Source organism: Mchenga conophoros, linkage group LG7, assembly GCF_057382185.1.
Source record: "Mchenga conophoros isolate Kocher_MC1m ecotype Shallow Benthic linkage group LG7, M_conophoros_male_GT1.1, whole genome shotgun sequence".
Lineage (NCBI taxonomy): Eukaryota > Metazoa > Chordata > Actinopteri > Cichliformes > Cichlidae > Mchenga > Mchenga conophoros.
The window spans coordinates 26,290,872-26,304,676 of record NC_140532.1 but is presented as its reverse complement, the minus strand read 5'-3'; the positions used below and the strand labels follow the sequence as shown (position 1 = coordinate 26,304,676).

Sequence of the window (13,805 nt, the reverse complement as noted above, 5' to 3'; positions counted from 1 at the left end):
AAATGTTGTTCTTTTTTCCTAAATGACCTTTTTCGCATTACTTAGCTGTGCTTGTGCTTAGCTTTGTCTAATGCACCATGCTACATCATGTACAGAGTTTGATGGCAGTGTTATCCACGGGACCTCACACTGTGCAGCACTACTTCTTCCAGCAGGGAAGAAATAAAGTTTTGCTTTTTTGAATAGATAATCCACAAATTGAGCTCCACACTTTGGAAATGGAGCATCTGTAAACGGACTGCCATACTTGCAGTCTTACTCACTCCTACAAGCCACATCAAAGCATACAGCCATACAGCACTTTACTTTGTGTTTATCCACCTCACACCCACGGCCTCTAAAAATCACCAGTGCAGCTGAGGCGCATGCTCGGACTGTGGGAGGAAGTCACGTAGGCACAGGGGGAACATGCAGACTAAAAGGCTTCAGCCAGGATTCAAATGAAAACTTTACTGCTGCGAGGAGACCGTGCTAACCGCTGCTGTGTGCTGAGCACCCACTACACTTGTGTAAAACATATTATTTCCTTTGACCCTTCATGTTAGGAACAAACTTCTGCAGAAAGGACTTGAAGTGCATCTGCCAGTGATCTTTGTGTGTGTGTGTGTGTGTGTGTATTCTCACATGCACTGCATAGCGTCCTGTATAATGGCCATCCATGTGTTGCGCTCCTCCTTGCTGCTGGCCAACACCTCCACCATTTCTGGCTTTTCTGTGCCAGCTGTGATCAGAAACAGACCTGCAGGAGACACGAGGCAATCCTTGATGAAACCATTGTGGTTCGTGCTGACTAAAAGCCAGACTGAATCACACAGTGACTGAAATCCGCAAAAGATGTGAGAGAAGGAAGGAGACTGACCTCGCTCCTCATTTGCCACTTCTCTTACAATGAGTTTGTGTAAGGAGATGACCGTGGAGCGCTGGTCCTGGGAACAAAGGCTCCAAATCAAACCGAATCCTTGGGTACAATCTTATGTATGTGCCGAGTGCCAAACTTACCAATGAGGCAAATACATATTTCTGGTCTTTTTCCTGAAGAAAGACCAGCACATCTGTCAGGAGCATGGCGTGGACTTCTGCAACACACAGAAACAAATATTACAGCGAGCTCCAGTCGGAATAAATTCACGTCAGGTTTGGTCCAAAGATGCAAATGTGATGAACCTTTGAGTCTTCCTGCAGAGTTTTTCAGCTGCAGCGCTCCATCGTGCAGCAGCTTCCTCCCTCTGATCAGGTCCTCTTTAGCGAACATCTGACCACTCTTCATCCTCATGATGGACTTACTGTCAGTGCGACTGCAGTGAGACATTAAAGGTTTACACTCAGGCACATTTAAGAGCACTGCTGTTTCTGCAAGCTAAGCTTACAGAAAAAATCTAAAACTACATGCAGAGAGTAAAACACAGGCTGAACATCAGCACTGCTCTGAGCAGTCAGCACGACTAGAAAAGTGGTATATATGTGGAAGGTACAGCCCAGGTATCAGCCAGCCTTTAAGCTTATTCATCATTCAGCGTTCATCAGTTGACATTGTGTAACGTATACTTCAGGCGTTGGTTTGGGAGCGTTTGTGGAGCGCTCTGAGCTAAGAGTGGGCAGGGAGGCGACTGTCTGGAGGAATGAACTGCTCTGATGACCCACGTGATCAGCTGATCCAGGAGTAGGCAAACTCCATCACTGACACTACTGAGTACCTGTACACCTCCTTCAGGCGCTGTTTCTTCTCCTGCTGGTTGACTTTATTATCCACAGCCGTAATCAGCTCCTTCACAAGGCGCAGCGCGTCAGAAACCAAGCCGTGCTCCTTATCTGACTCTGTTCAGAGATTCATAAAGAGTTTAGGATGAATTATGTTCTGAGGAAAGATGTTGGACGCAGTGTCACCGCACAGTTTTTAGGTGATGTTTGAAGAACAATGAAAGCTGCGCTTGACTCGGTGGATGCTGCCACGGGTCTTCATTCTTACCTTTGGTGTGCTGAAGGATCCTCTGGATCAGAACAGGATATTTGGTGATCCTCTGAGTCACCAACAAAATACACTCTGGGATGCTGAGCCGCCGCACAACACTGCTGCTCATTGTTCTCTGCACACAAAGATACTGAGGTCATGCATAGATCCCAGACAGTGCAGGTGAGGTCCTCTGATGTGCTGCGTGTACAGAGAGCAGCTCTGACCTTGACGAAAGCCTGGAAGCGTTTATCTTTGGCGTGCAGTTCTTTGTACAGACTGACGGCTTCGTTGTGGCGACTGCAAAACTTGCCATAAACTTTTGTCATGCGGACAGAGCTGCAGCCTGAAAACTGAATTTAAGAAGTCACAAAAAAGAAAGTAAACACATTTAAGGTGGAAGCAAATTCAGCGCTTTCCATAACATGCTGTGAATATTGTAGTTCTTCCATTAACTCAAAAGAACTGCAACTTAATGGAAAGACTGCCATGATCTTTACTGCAACCACTGACACTACCAAACGACACCCCTGATTTCCAAACAGATATCTTAGAGTTGAACTTAACTAAAAGACAACAGCACACACTCCACACACACGAGGAGTGTAAGGGCCACCAGAAATGGATTTATTTCAACTTTATTTACCACTGACACGCACGCATACACCCTCCTCGTGTCCTCGTCTCACCTGTTTAACTAAGATGTCTCCAATGCTGCAGATGAGGAAGTTGTTGCTTTTCTGTCTCTCGGTTGATGCATTTCTTTTTCTCTCCAGGAGCAATGAGAGGAATTCTGTGTGGAACTCCAAGAGATCGTCCAAAACAGGGAAAATCTAGGGAAATGTTGGACAGACAGGTCGTTATACTGTGTGTACCCAAGCGTGTCGACGGGTGAAATTGCTCTTTGATCACCTTGTTCAGAGTTTGAAGATCAAGCTGCAACTCCTTCTGAAGGCCTTTGTGATACACTTCCGACATAATCTTCAGAGTCCTCACATGGTGAACCTCCGTCTGGTACAGCTCTGTGCAGAGAAAACACTCTTATCTCCATGTTTGGCCCCGACAGCAGTCTGTCACTCCCCACTGAGTCACAGCACAGTTTACCATAAATGACATCTTGTCTCTTCACTTCATCTTTCTTCAGGGACTTCAAGAACTTCTTATCCACCATGCCGCTCCAAGAATCAGCTGCCAGATCTTTAATGTCATTTTCAAACTCCATCAGCTGGGTCTCAGTGATCTCAGTACCTACACACACACACACACACACACACACACACACACACACACACACACACACACACACACACACACACACACACAGCAGCTCAAACCATCATTCTTTGAATCTAAACTGTGTGTGTGTGTGTGTGTGTGTGTGTGTGTGTGTGTGTGTGTGTGTGTGTGTGTGTGTTGTGTTCTACCTTCATCAGTGAGAGACTCAGTTGAAGCGTTGACTTTGTTCCCCTGATGGAGAGAGTCGGTGGACTGGGACAGCACTTTGAGGCGCTTGAGTGCAGCATCGTCTAACCTGAAGGAACAAAACTATGAAGATGAGCAGGATTTTAATGGCTTTGCTTTCTACATACATCACATAGTCGCAAGAACAATATGACGCCTTTGGAGCTGCCACTAGTTCTAGTGACAAGAACAGAAAAACCCGTCTTCACGTCTGTGAAGAGCACATCGAGCGACGGCATGTGTGCTCAGTGCTGAGACAGTCACTTGTGCTCGTGTGTACACGTGACGTTTAGAGCTAACTGGGAATTTTCAGAAACAAAGTTAATTAGTCGTAACGTCTTACGATGGTATGTTGCTAATGGAGATGCTCTTAGCCAGGTTGCTGTGAGGGCTGAAGGTTCTGCGGTTTCTTCTCGGAGACAGCATAGGAAGGTGGTCGTTGGGCATTGTTACTGTTGACCAACGTGACGATGAGGACCTTGACGACAGCGATGATGTAGAAGATGTAGCTAGATAAAAATATATCAAAACAGAAAATGAATTTGATTATTTGCTCATTAAAAAGCAGCAATCTAGTTCTTTTGTAGTTCTCTTCTTCATACTATGAGCCAGAAGGTGTCTATCAGTGGAACTGCTGGGACATCAGAAGCTCTGTCTACCAATCAAAAGCAGCTCCCTCTCTCTGCGTGTGCTCCGTCTGCTCAGGTCTGAGTTGCAAGCATGCTTTAGAGCTTTAGTTCGATGAGAACTAAAGCTCCTTCAGAAATGCTGCATTGCTACCTCCCAGTGTCCTTATTTGACTTGCTCTTTTACAAACTGAGTAAAAAGTCAAACATGCTGCACTCAATCATAAGCTTGTTCTGTGTTTGTGCCATCACTGTACGCTGGCTTTGGAGTGACAGCTGGACCTTTTTTCTATCCTGACAGAGGAACAGCACTGAGTGAAGACAGGAATTTGTCTTCAAGTACATGTGTACATTAACGTTGTGTTGCACTTTGCAGTGCGGACAGTGTGCGTTTGTGCGGCACCGACAGAACGTGGAAACCTCTCTTCTTTTGCTAATGGGCTTCTGCTGATCATGGGAGTGGTGGAATAGATTCAAACTCAGCAGCTTTCTTAGTAACACAGCTGTGCAGTTATTTTAAAGCACCTGTATCTAAATGAATGACTTGAGACCCACAGCTTTATTTTAATGGTCACTAGGACATATACAGATAAAATCACCAGTCAAATCTGAGGGAAACTGGGAATTTTTAGACGGATTGATATAAAGGATTCTTTGAAAGTGTCTTTAGCTTTAGTTGATTCGCTCCCCTGTGTCTCCTCTGTAAAGTTCTCCATGTGTTCTTACTTTTACTCCTCGTGTTAACAGACGACCCAGGAACGCCTTCTGGCACCGCCGCTTGCTGATAGAGACAAACATGACAGATTAAACTTAAAGAAGACTTGTAAAATACATTTATGATGGATTTATACCTCACCTCTAAATTAGAACATGTGGTTTAGCTGTTCATCTACAGTTATTCCTGATGGTAACACATTCATCATGAGTCTGTGTACCATACCTACCTTTATTCTGTTCTTTGCACAGACAGACGGGCTCTCCGTGGATCTGTCACTGACGAGGACCCCACAGTCTGCAGGCAGCACAGAAACAGCTATGTTAGTGTATTCACCCCCAACCACACACACACACAGGGTGCCACATTCATCTCACATACTTTAATGTCTTACTGACCTCACAGCACTTTAGAGGGCAGGTCACATACATTTATGCAATGCTTTATTCTTACAGCTGCCATAATGTCAGGAGCTACAGTGGCTCATCTCTGCAGCAGCGTTTCTGACACACATGCTATATTTCACTTCATAGCTGGATGTACTGTGGTGGGTTCACTAAGGAGGAGCCTCATCATCAGCATCACTCTCTTAGGAAGTCTGAGTGCAGCTGGAGCCTCTAAGCACCGTGCTTCTCTTCATTGGTCCTCGGAAATTCTCCTTAACACTCTTCCTTGACCTCATGACCTTCTCCATCAAGGTCACCGTGAAGTGGAACAGGAAGTTTTGGACTATTCAGCTATAGCCTTGATATTTCCGTCTCTTTAACACTACAACATCCTTTGACACTCTTCTCTTCTGCGTGCAAAGGCAAAGAAACCAGAAGGCAGTGACTGCTGCCATGGCTTCAGTCCAGCTCACAGGAAGAAGAAATACCAGCGCTGGTCAGTGCTACCCCTCAGCCTCCAGGCAGATACACCTATGCTATCAATGTCAAACTCATACCTCGCCTCGTTTTGAAGTCATCACATTCACACACTTGTGCATCCATGCCGTCCACACACTTACAACAGTACTCCATCAGCCTTTTATGGCTGATGATTGAAAAACTAAACCCATAAAGAAACAAGCATAAAATCATCCGCCAGAAAAACTGGCAGGTTCTGTCCCCAGGTTTGGCTGCCTCCTCCGGACTGTCCCACTCAGCTTTAACCTTTTCTTTTGCTCAGTTTTCCAGCTTCTTTGTACCTGCAACACCTTCCATCATCTTACCCTGAGTATTTTCCTTCAGTTTGAGGCTTCAAGTCTGCAACTCCACAAATACTGTCCAGTCAGCTCTGTCTGTAAAGGCTGGGGTACAAAAGAGGTCTGCTGGTTCTGTTCCTGTTATTAAAGGCCAAACAAGTACAGAGTGGATCCTACCACAGCAAGCCCAGCAGCTGTGTGGACTGTGGGTGAAAAACCATACAGGCAGAGGAGGACCAAGCACAAGCCACACAGAACCCTGTTGCTGTCTGATGACTGCCCAGACTATTAACCACTACTAATCACGACTAACCACTTCTATGTAAACAACTACAGCATTATTACACAGAGCAGTATGATGGTGTTATCAAAGGTGTGAAAACGCATGGAGATAACGAAGTACGGAGAAGAGGAAGTGGTGATCCCAGACTGGAGGTGAAATAAAAAGCAGGAAGGAAAGAGCAGAAATGCAGCAGGAGAGTAAGAGAGCTGGCACGTGTCAGAAAGACAGCGCTACGAGGGCCTTACTGTTGCAGGAGAACGTTTCCTTATTGCACAGGAGTCTGCCGCTGTGCTGACACAGCGTGGAGCCGGGGGGGCACAGGGGGGCCTTTTCTCGTGCTTTGCTCTCTTGCTTACCCTCCCCCCTCCTCTCCTTGTCCTGAAAACAGCAAAGACACCAACACACTTCAAAACCTGACATTTCTCATTCCTTTGAATTGAGATAGTGCACTGTTCATTTCTGCATGCCCACACACACACACACACACACACACACACACACACACACACACACACACACACACACACACACACACACACACACACAGTTCCTCTTTTGCTGTCTGTCTGGTTGTTTTGCAGAGTTCTGTCCGTCTTGATGAAGCCACTATTTTACCATAACGTATGTGATGGCATTAGATAAAAATAAATCTTTTTCTGAGATGTATGATGTCACACTTCGTTCCTGTTTTTGGCTTCAGATTTCCTTTAACAGTTTCAGCAGGGTTTTGTATTGTTACGTCTCAGTTTTAGTGCAGTTATTCATTTATTTGAATATTTGGTTTCACTTCAACTTTATTTAAATTCAGTTCCCTCTTTGGTTTTTTGGGTAGGGGGTCTGCTGCGTACGAGAAATGCACAATGAGTCACATTAAACTCGTCTGAACTCAGACTAATTACCTCTAACAAATGCCAACAAATGCCACTGTGTCCACACTGATATTTGGCATATAACCTGTATCATCCTGTGATAAAAGGCAAACACAGCACATCAAAAACATTTTACTATTCGATTTTTTCATGGAATAATAAAAATATCTCAGTTTAAACACTTGATATGGTTTCTGTCTTCTATTGTGAATAAAACATGACTTTAAGAGATTTGTAAGATTTGTAAGTCATTGCACTGCATTTTTATTTCCATTTTACACAACATCCCACGCACGGCTTTGATGTGCAGACCTGTAACTGCACAGCTCTGCAGTGAACCACAAACTATCGTCACACTGACTTCACCACAGTAGCCCACAAGTAGCTGCAGTGGGGTCAGCCTGACTGTGCTTGTATGACCCAGCCAGGCTTACAAGCCACAGATCATCTGATTATCAGATCATATAGTCATCATATAGTCCGGGTGTCCAAAGCACTATATTAGTATCTGGTGTATTTTTGCTAACCATGAGAAAAATTCCAGTCCACTCACAAACAAAACTTTAAATATTGCAGGTATATTTGGGTCAGTTTGTATGCATCCCTAGTCACAGAGTACACAACTTACACACACATGGCTGTGTGCAGTCCAGCATGCAGAGTGACAGTGAAGACTCTGTACAGGTGGAATCATGGCGGAAAAGTTCACTTAAAGAAGAAAGAGAGCCACAATGGAGCTCTTTGTGACTTAAAAAAAAGAAACTATCAAAAAGCCTGCATGAAGAACAGACAGTTGGTTTCACTTCATTACAAACTAGTTGTCTTTCATGACATCTGTGTTCTCTGCAGCAACCCACAGAATTTTGACACTTCCCCCTTTGACAGATACAACATGCAGACAGTCTGCAGCGCTATGCTGAACTGCCCGCAAACAAACAGTCTGACAGCTCCAACTGCGAGCAGTTACAATGGACTGCTGCTTTTAGAACTACTTTATATATCACCCATTCACAATTCCAACGATTAATCACATTTGGACCAGAGAACAACATGGGGTCAGTATCCTGCCCAAGGACACTTCATCCTGCAGACTGGAGGAGCCAGGGCTCGAACCACCAACCGCGCGATTAGCAGAAAACCTGCTTAACATCCTGAGCTACAGCCACCAAAGTTTGGCATGCTGTGTTTTAAATGCTTCATTACCCAAAAACACAGTGAACACAGTCAAATGTTCACCTGTGCTGAATACTTCATGCACCTGACAAAGTATGGAAAAATTCATCATTTCAATACATTTGCAAAAATAAAGAATATAACTGAAATACCCTGGTTTTTATCAGCCAGGGCACACACATGGACACATCAGCGTTACGCTCTACAGTCATCTCCAAACATACGTCAGAGTGTTAGAAAAGAAGAAGTGGCTGCATCACATCCTGTGTGTAAACATTTCTCACCTTGACTTTCTTGCTCATCTTGTTGCGGAGGTAGCTGAATCTCCGACCAATTTTAGGCCCTCCTTTTCCCTCAGTTTCGCTCTGCAGGGGACCTGGCTCATCCTCTGAAATACTGAACAACACAAAGGGAACTTTCAAAGGCACAATGCTCATTTCTATTTATATCAGCAAACGTTTTCCTGTTCTCTCAAATAACTGAAACCCATTAACATTACAATCATGGGCCTGAAGAAACAGAATAACAAACTCAAATGAAAAACCCAACAGGATCAGCGTGCCATGCACTCAGTTACATGCAGCCTGTGCTGCATCTCTTCAGTATGATGTGCTTTAAAAGTGAAGCAGAGAAAAAAAGATTTATTAGCTTCTCTTCCTACCTGGATGCCAGTGACCCAGAGTGACTGCAGAATGAGTTCACACCTGCATGAGGCAAAGACGACAATCATCATTTGATCAGGACAACACAGCTGTAGTCTGAACTGCACAGCAATGTCTTCAACGCCACAGTTACCAAGCAAAGCCTGCTTTTAGTAATTGGTTGACACGACAACAAAAGTGATGACTGATGAACTCCATTGCACTTCTAACCCTAATAAAATGACTAAACACAAAGTTAACCAAAGACATTGGCAGATGTGCTGAGTCAGTACTAGTGCCGTGCTCTGTATCACTGGCAGGAGTACCGTAAGAAAAATAAACGTGCACAGCTACATACTGTTTTTCAGATGTCAGCAGTTCCTTGATAGCCTGCCTTACCTTTTCTGTGGGCGGCTTCGTGTTTACAGACTGCATCCTATGTGCTCTGTGTAAGTGTCTCACCTGCAGCAGCCTTCAGCACGGCTGCTCAAACAATCAATCATTCCCTTCATACTTTGTCATGGGTAATATTACGACAATAACACTGTTTTAGTAAAAGAACCACCTGAAAGTAATGTTAATGCACTAGCTGGTCAGAGGTTTAGGTCACATTGAACACGGCACACTGAAAGGGAGACACTCGTCACACTTACACAGACTAGTTTATTAGTTTAGGCTTCTGAAGACAAACACGTGGGGTCCAGCAATGGGTCGACACATTTGAACTGCTTTGATGGTCAGTGTTACAGGACACCAGACTGACAGAGGGAACACTACAGGGACAATCTTCATACTTACTCCCTCCCTCCTCCTCCTCATCACTGGAGGAAGAGCCAATGGAAAAGAAGCGTCTAGTTTTTGGGAGGAGCGGAGAGATACTGACAGAGAAGCTGATTCGTCGCTTTGATGGAGGAAACCCACTCGCTAAAAGGTATTCATGGGTGCAGCAGGATGAAAGAATCTTAGCGGAGAACGTCGAGAATCTTTACTTCTCAGAACAAACGAGAGGCAGAGACAGAGGACTGAGAGACTCACCCTGTACGTCCCGCTGAGTGACGGTGACCATGGAGATGGATTTGGTGAGAGTTGGATGATGAAAGATGGCAGGACAGCTGACAATCAATGATGTCTAACAACACACAAGAAATGAAAATGACAAGTATATAAATCCGTCCTCTCATCGAATAACAAAGCAAAAAAAAAAAAAGTAAGAGGACACACCTGGCTATCAATGCTGCTGCTGTCTCCTTCCTGCTCCTCCTCGGTTAGGGAGGCCAGAGACCCCCTGTCCAGGCTCTCCACCTGTGAACTCCTGCCTGCAGCCACCACCTCCTGATCACTGATGCTGGCACACTGTGTCTGGTCCTGCACCACTTCTGTGCCCACTTCTAGACTTTCTAGACTGTGGCTGGATGAAAGGAGAAATGAAGTAGGACCATGTTTCCTGACTCAGGTGGCACACTGTTTTCTGCTGGTGATGTGCACGGCTCCTCCACTTATCACTCAATACTGTAGTATAAAACCAGTGCTCTGCTCTGTGTCTGTCTCCTCATAGTAAGTGTGCTATGCTGAGTAGTTATTATTTTACAACTTTTATACTTTTATAGCCTTTCAGGACTTTCTGCCAACTTTCTTTTAATTTAGTTCCGGTTCGTATTCATGTCCAGGTTCTATCCATCCATCCATGCATGCACAATCCTGATTTATACACCAGTGTCGTTGGTGACCAGCTGTCATAGGGCGAGAGGTGGGGTAAACCATGGATGGGTTTGACTGTTTTTACATCCTGGACGAACCCCCAAATTGTTATATTTCACCAAAAGACTTGGGCAGAGAGTGGAATAAGAATAAAGTGTCTGGGTGGAAAAGCTGTGCACCGGCTCCACAAGAGAAAGGAGGCTGGCACCTGGAGCAGAGAGAGAGAGAAGCAGGGTGCAGCCACAAAGCACACAGCAGCCTGCTAGGCTGAACCACACGTCTAACCAGACCTCATTTCATAATGCGCATTGGTATGTTGTTGTGTCATCTTTCTCTGTGCTCGTCTTACATCATAGTCAGAGGTTTTAAGTCGCTCTTCTATCGAAGAGCTGTTGAAACGAAACAATATCTGTGTATTACTGTTGACTTCTGCCATTTACCTTCTGCTGTCTATTTGCTCCTGATCAGGAAAAACCAGGTTGGATGGACACCAGCTCATACTGGAGAAATGGACAGATGGGGGACGAATTGTGAGAAACATGCAAAGAAAAACAAAGAAAAGAAAGAGAAGATGTTTGATGGCAGGGGTGTATTAAAACAAGAATTAATGATAATGGTGTTGTGGTGAGAAAGATGTGTCTAAGCTGTTAATTTAAGTTTGTCTGAAAACTGGCACATTGCTTTAATTCATAACACTTGGACTCACATCACAGCAACACAGCCTGAACTGCACAACTCAATGCAGAAAATACTGTACAGAGGTAATAATCATACATCTCAGCACTACAGCCAGAGTTTAAGGGAATCTTTCCATCTCCACCTCAGTCTCAGCACACTTTGCTGACCTGCTGCTCTCACTGCGCTGATGACTTTTCCACTGGATGCCATGCTTGGGCCAGGGAGTGTCTGTGTATGCCGTGTGAGCAGGCTGAGGCTGCACTCTAGTAAGAAGGCAGGAATGCAAGCCTGATTCGGCTGCTGTGAGGAATAGCGGTGTTGCACTCACACTCTAACAACTCAGTTTAAGGTTCTTGACATTGCCTCACATTTGAATACGTGCTGTCCTTTTCATCAGTAAATCAGTCATTTCTCAGCTGTTTCTGAATGTGTGAAACACGACTCACAGAAATATCAGCCTAGACGCACAAAAAGAAAAAGTATGTGGCCCTGCAAGGAAACAGAGGCAGGCGTGAATAAAGCAGGTCATGGAAGACGGGGTTACCTTCTTCTGTGGAGAGGGGTCTTGGCTTGTTTCACCTCTCCTGAAACGGTCTTCAGTGAGCTGAAGGAAGGGGCAGGCGGACTGTTGATGACAACAGGAGGAAGATACACTCGTGAACAAAGATGTGGAAGCTGGCTTTAATTTCTCCTGCTGCTCGACATGGAGCAGATGCTCGGCTGCTGTGTTTGCACTTACTGTTTGCAAACGCAGTTCATGTAACGAACTCTGAATGCAATTGTGTTTTGAAAAATATCAGCCAATCTGGCATTTGACGTCAGCAGGATTTTTCAATAAAGTTGGGAGCGGAGCATCTGTTCTCGTGTTGACACCAAGTGTGTGAACAAGGAGACCCATCAATAAAGTTTTAAAAGCCAAATGAGACAGATTCTGACCCGATACAAGGCTTAAGCTGCACAACAAAGCACAATTTCAAGGCTACCCGAGCATTAGACAGCACAACTGACTGATGCCAAAGCCACAGATGTTGTTCTAGTCCAACCAAGAAGGCCTCCACAATGCTAACATGCAGCTTTGATACAAAGCTGCATCTTAGCATTCACATCTATGGAAAGACCTCCTTAGACAGCACAACTATACAGAGGGTCATATTTTTTACTTAGAAGATGGTCCTTTAGTGGCTCGGTGTCAGAACAGCCCGAGGTTCCAGTACCTGCTCTGTGAGAGCTCCATGTGTGTGGCTGTGTTGGTCCTGCCCGGCTCCCAGCTATGGCGACGCAACGGAGACAAGGAGCGACTGGATGTGCGCAAGACGGCTGATGACACTGGAGTTTCTGGAAGCTGGTCTTTTTTCTCTTCTTCATCGCCTCCTCCCTCTACCTCTCCTCCTCTTTCTCCTCCTCCTCCTCAGATGTATGTCAGAAAAAAATATTACAACCACTCACCGGTTAAGAATGAACACGTAACAGGACACATGCAACACACCCAGCACATCGTTCAAACAGTTACTACAAATACTAATGACTAATGTTCTAACTCTGAAGTAAATGCTGAGAATATGGGATGTTTCGCTGGATTTCACCAGAAGCTCATTGTGTCTGTGACCTCAGTGAAATCTGTCCTGATCTACTGTGCATAGCAACAGACAGATTTACTATCAGCTCACAGGCAGACAGACAGGAAGTAGAACATGCCAAAGAGCTTGTAATTATTAACTTCTTCAAGGAAATAACAGTTTCAGGTATCACTGTGTGCTTTACCTCTGTCCTCCGTTTCTGACATCCAGGACAGTGTGGAGCTCTGAGGGGACACAGCGCCAGATGTGTCCACTGACAAAGCTGCTTTGCTGGGACTGACAGCTTCTTGCATCAGTGCATTACTAGTGGAGGAGTGGGCGCCACAGGCCTGGCTGTCCATGTGCCCAACACCAGTCTGAGGAGCCTCAGGCTGGAGAGAAGGGGAGAAATGTGAGGTGGATTTTACAAAGATGTAAACAAACACAAAGCTAGGGCACTGAGACACACACACACTGTAGTAGATTTTTAATATAGGATAATAGGATATTTTAGAAGCTGGGCATTGGAGTGATTTGAAAGGGCCCTGTAAGAAAACGTTCTCAGGGAAAGAGCTGAATGTGGTCTGTGGAGGATTATGAGAAAAGCTGGTGGAAAAGGCCTCTTCCAGAAAAAATGAGTCACTGCTCACACTCTGACCAGCTCCAAATATTTCTCTGTGACAGCAGAGAAGTTCTGCTGCACCAAAACTGCTGATATTTTGTATGTGTGCGTGCGTGTGTGGTTATGGGAGTAAGGAGAGCATTGATTATGAACACGCGGCAACATTATTTCATACAAATGTCAAACACGTTGTGTGGTCTGATAAGTTTGGATTTCCTTCAGGTGGCGGGGTCAGACTTTGATGTAAACTCCTGCCCAGTGTCAGTGGCTCAGGCTGAGGCTGGTGGTGTATGGGTGTGGGATCTATAAGTCGAGCTATCGCAGCTGATCGTGTCCATCCCAGTATGACCTC

General features: G+C 45.0%; 1 protein-coding gene across 4 annotated transcripts in view; it reads right to left on the bottom strand.

The window, feature by feature from the left end:
• Nucleotides 1-13,805, bottom strand: part of LOC146570228 (uncharacterized) — a 61,696-nt gene that overhangs the window by 6,725 nt on the left and 41,166 nt on the right. For 2 of the 4 annotated variants that reach the window (XM_085283131.1, XM_085283129.1), the window contains exons 13-36: nt 13,037-13,223; nt 12,490-12,682; nt 11,820-11,900; nt 11,038-11,097; nt 10,121-10,307; nt 9,935-10,028; nt 9,698-9,823; nt 8,920-8,962; nt 8,543-8,654; nt 6,462-6,594; nt 4,980-5,047; nt 4,762-4,816; nt 3,753-3,918; nt 3,373-3,479; nt 3,053-3,196; nt 2,861-2,970; nt 2,638-2,781; nt 2,176-2,301; nt 1,967-2,084; nt 1,695-1,815; nt 1,165-1,295; nt 1,000-1,076; nt 860-926; nt 625-739 (exon numbers count right to left, since the gene is read on the bottom strand). In XM_085283131.1, the coding sequence (XP_085139257.1) occupies nt 625-739; nt 860-926; nt 1,000-1,076; nt 1,165-1,295; nt 1,695-1,815; nt 1,967-2,084; nt 2,176-2,301; nt 2,638-2,781; nt 2,861-2,970; nt 3,053-3,196; nt 3,373-3,479; nt 3,753-3,918; nt 4,762-4,816; nt 4,980-5,047; nt 6,462-6,594; nt 8,543-8,654; nt 8,920-8,962; nt 9,698-9,823; nt 9,935-10,028; nt 10,121-10,307; nt 11,038-11,097; nt 11,820-11,900; nt 12,490-12,682; nt 13,037-13,223 (2,765 nt within the window). The remainder of the gene's footprint in view (nt 1-624; nt 740-859; nt 927-999; nt 1,077-1,164; nt 1,296-1,694; nt 1,816-1,966; nt 2,085-2,175; nt 2,302-2,637; nt 2,782-2,860; nt 2,971-3,052; nt 3,197-3,372; nt 3,480-3,752; nt 3,919-4,761; nt 4,817-4,979; nt 5,048-6,461; nt 6,595-8,542; nt 8,655-8,919; nt 8,963-9,697; nt 9,824-9,934; nt 10,029-10,120; nt 10,308-11,037; nt 11,098-11,819; nt 11,901-12,489; nt 12,683-13,036; nt 13,224-13,805) is intronic. The other 2 variants (XM_085283130.1, XM_085283132.1) reach the window with 2 other exon arrangements.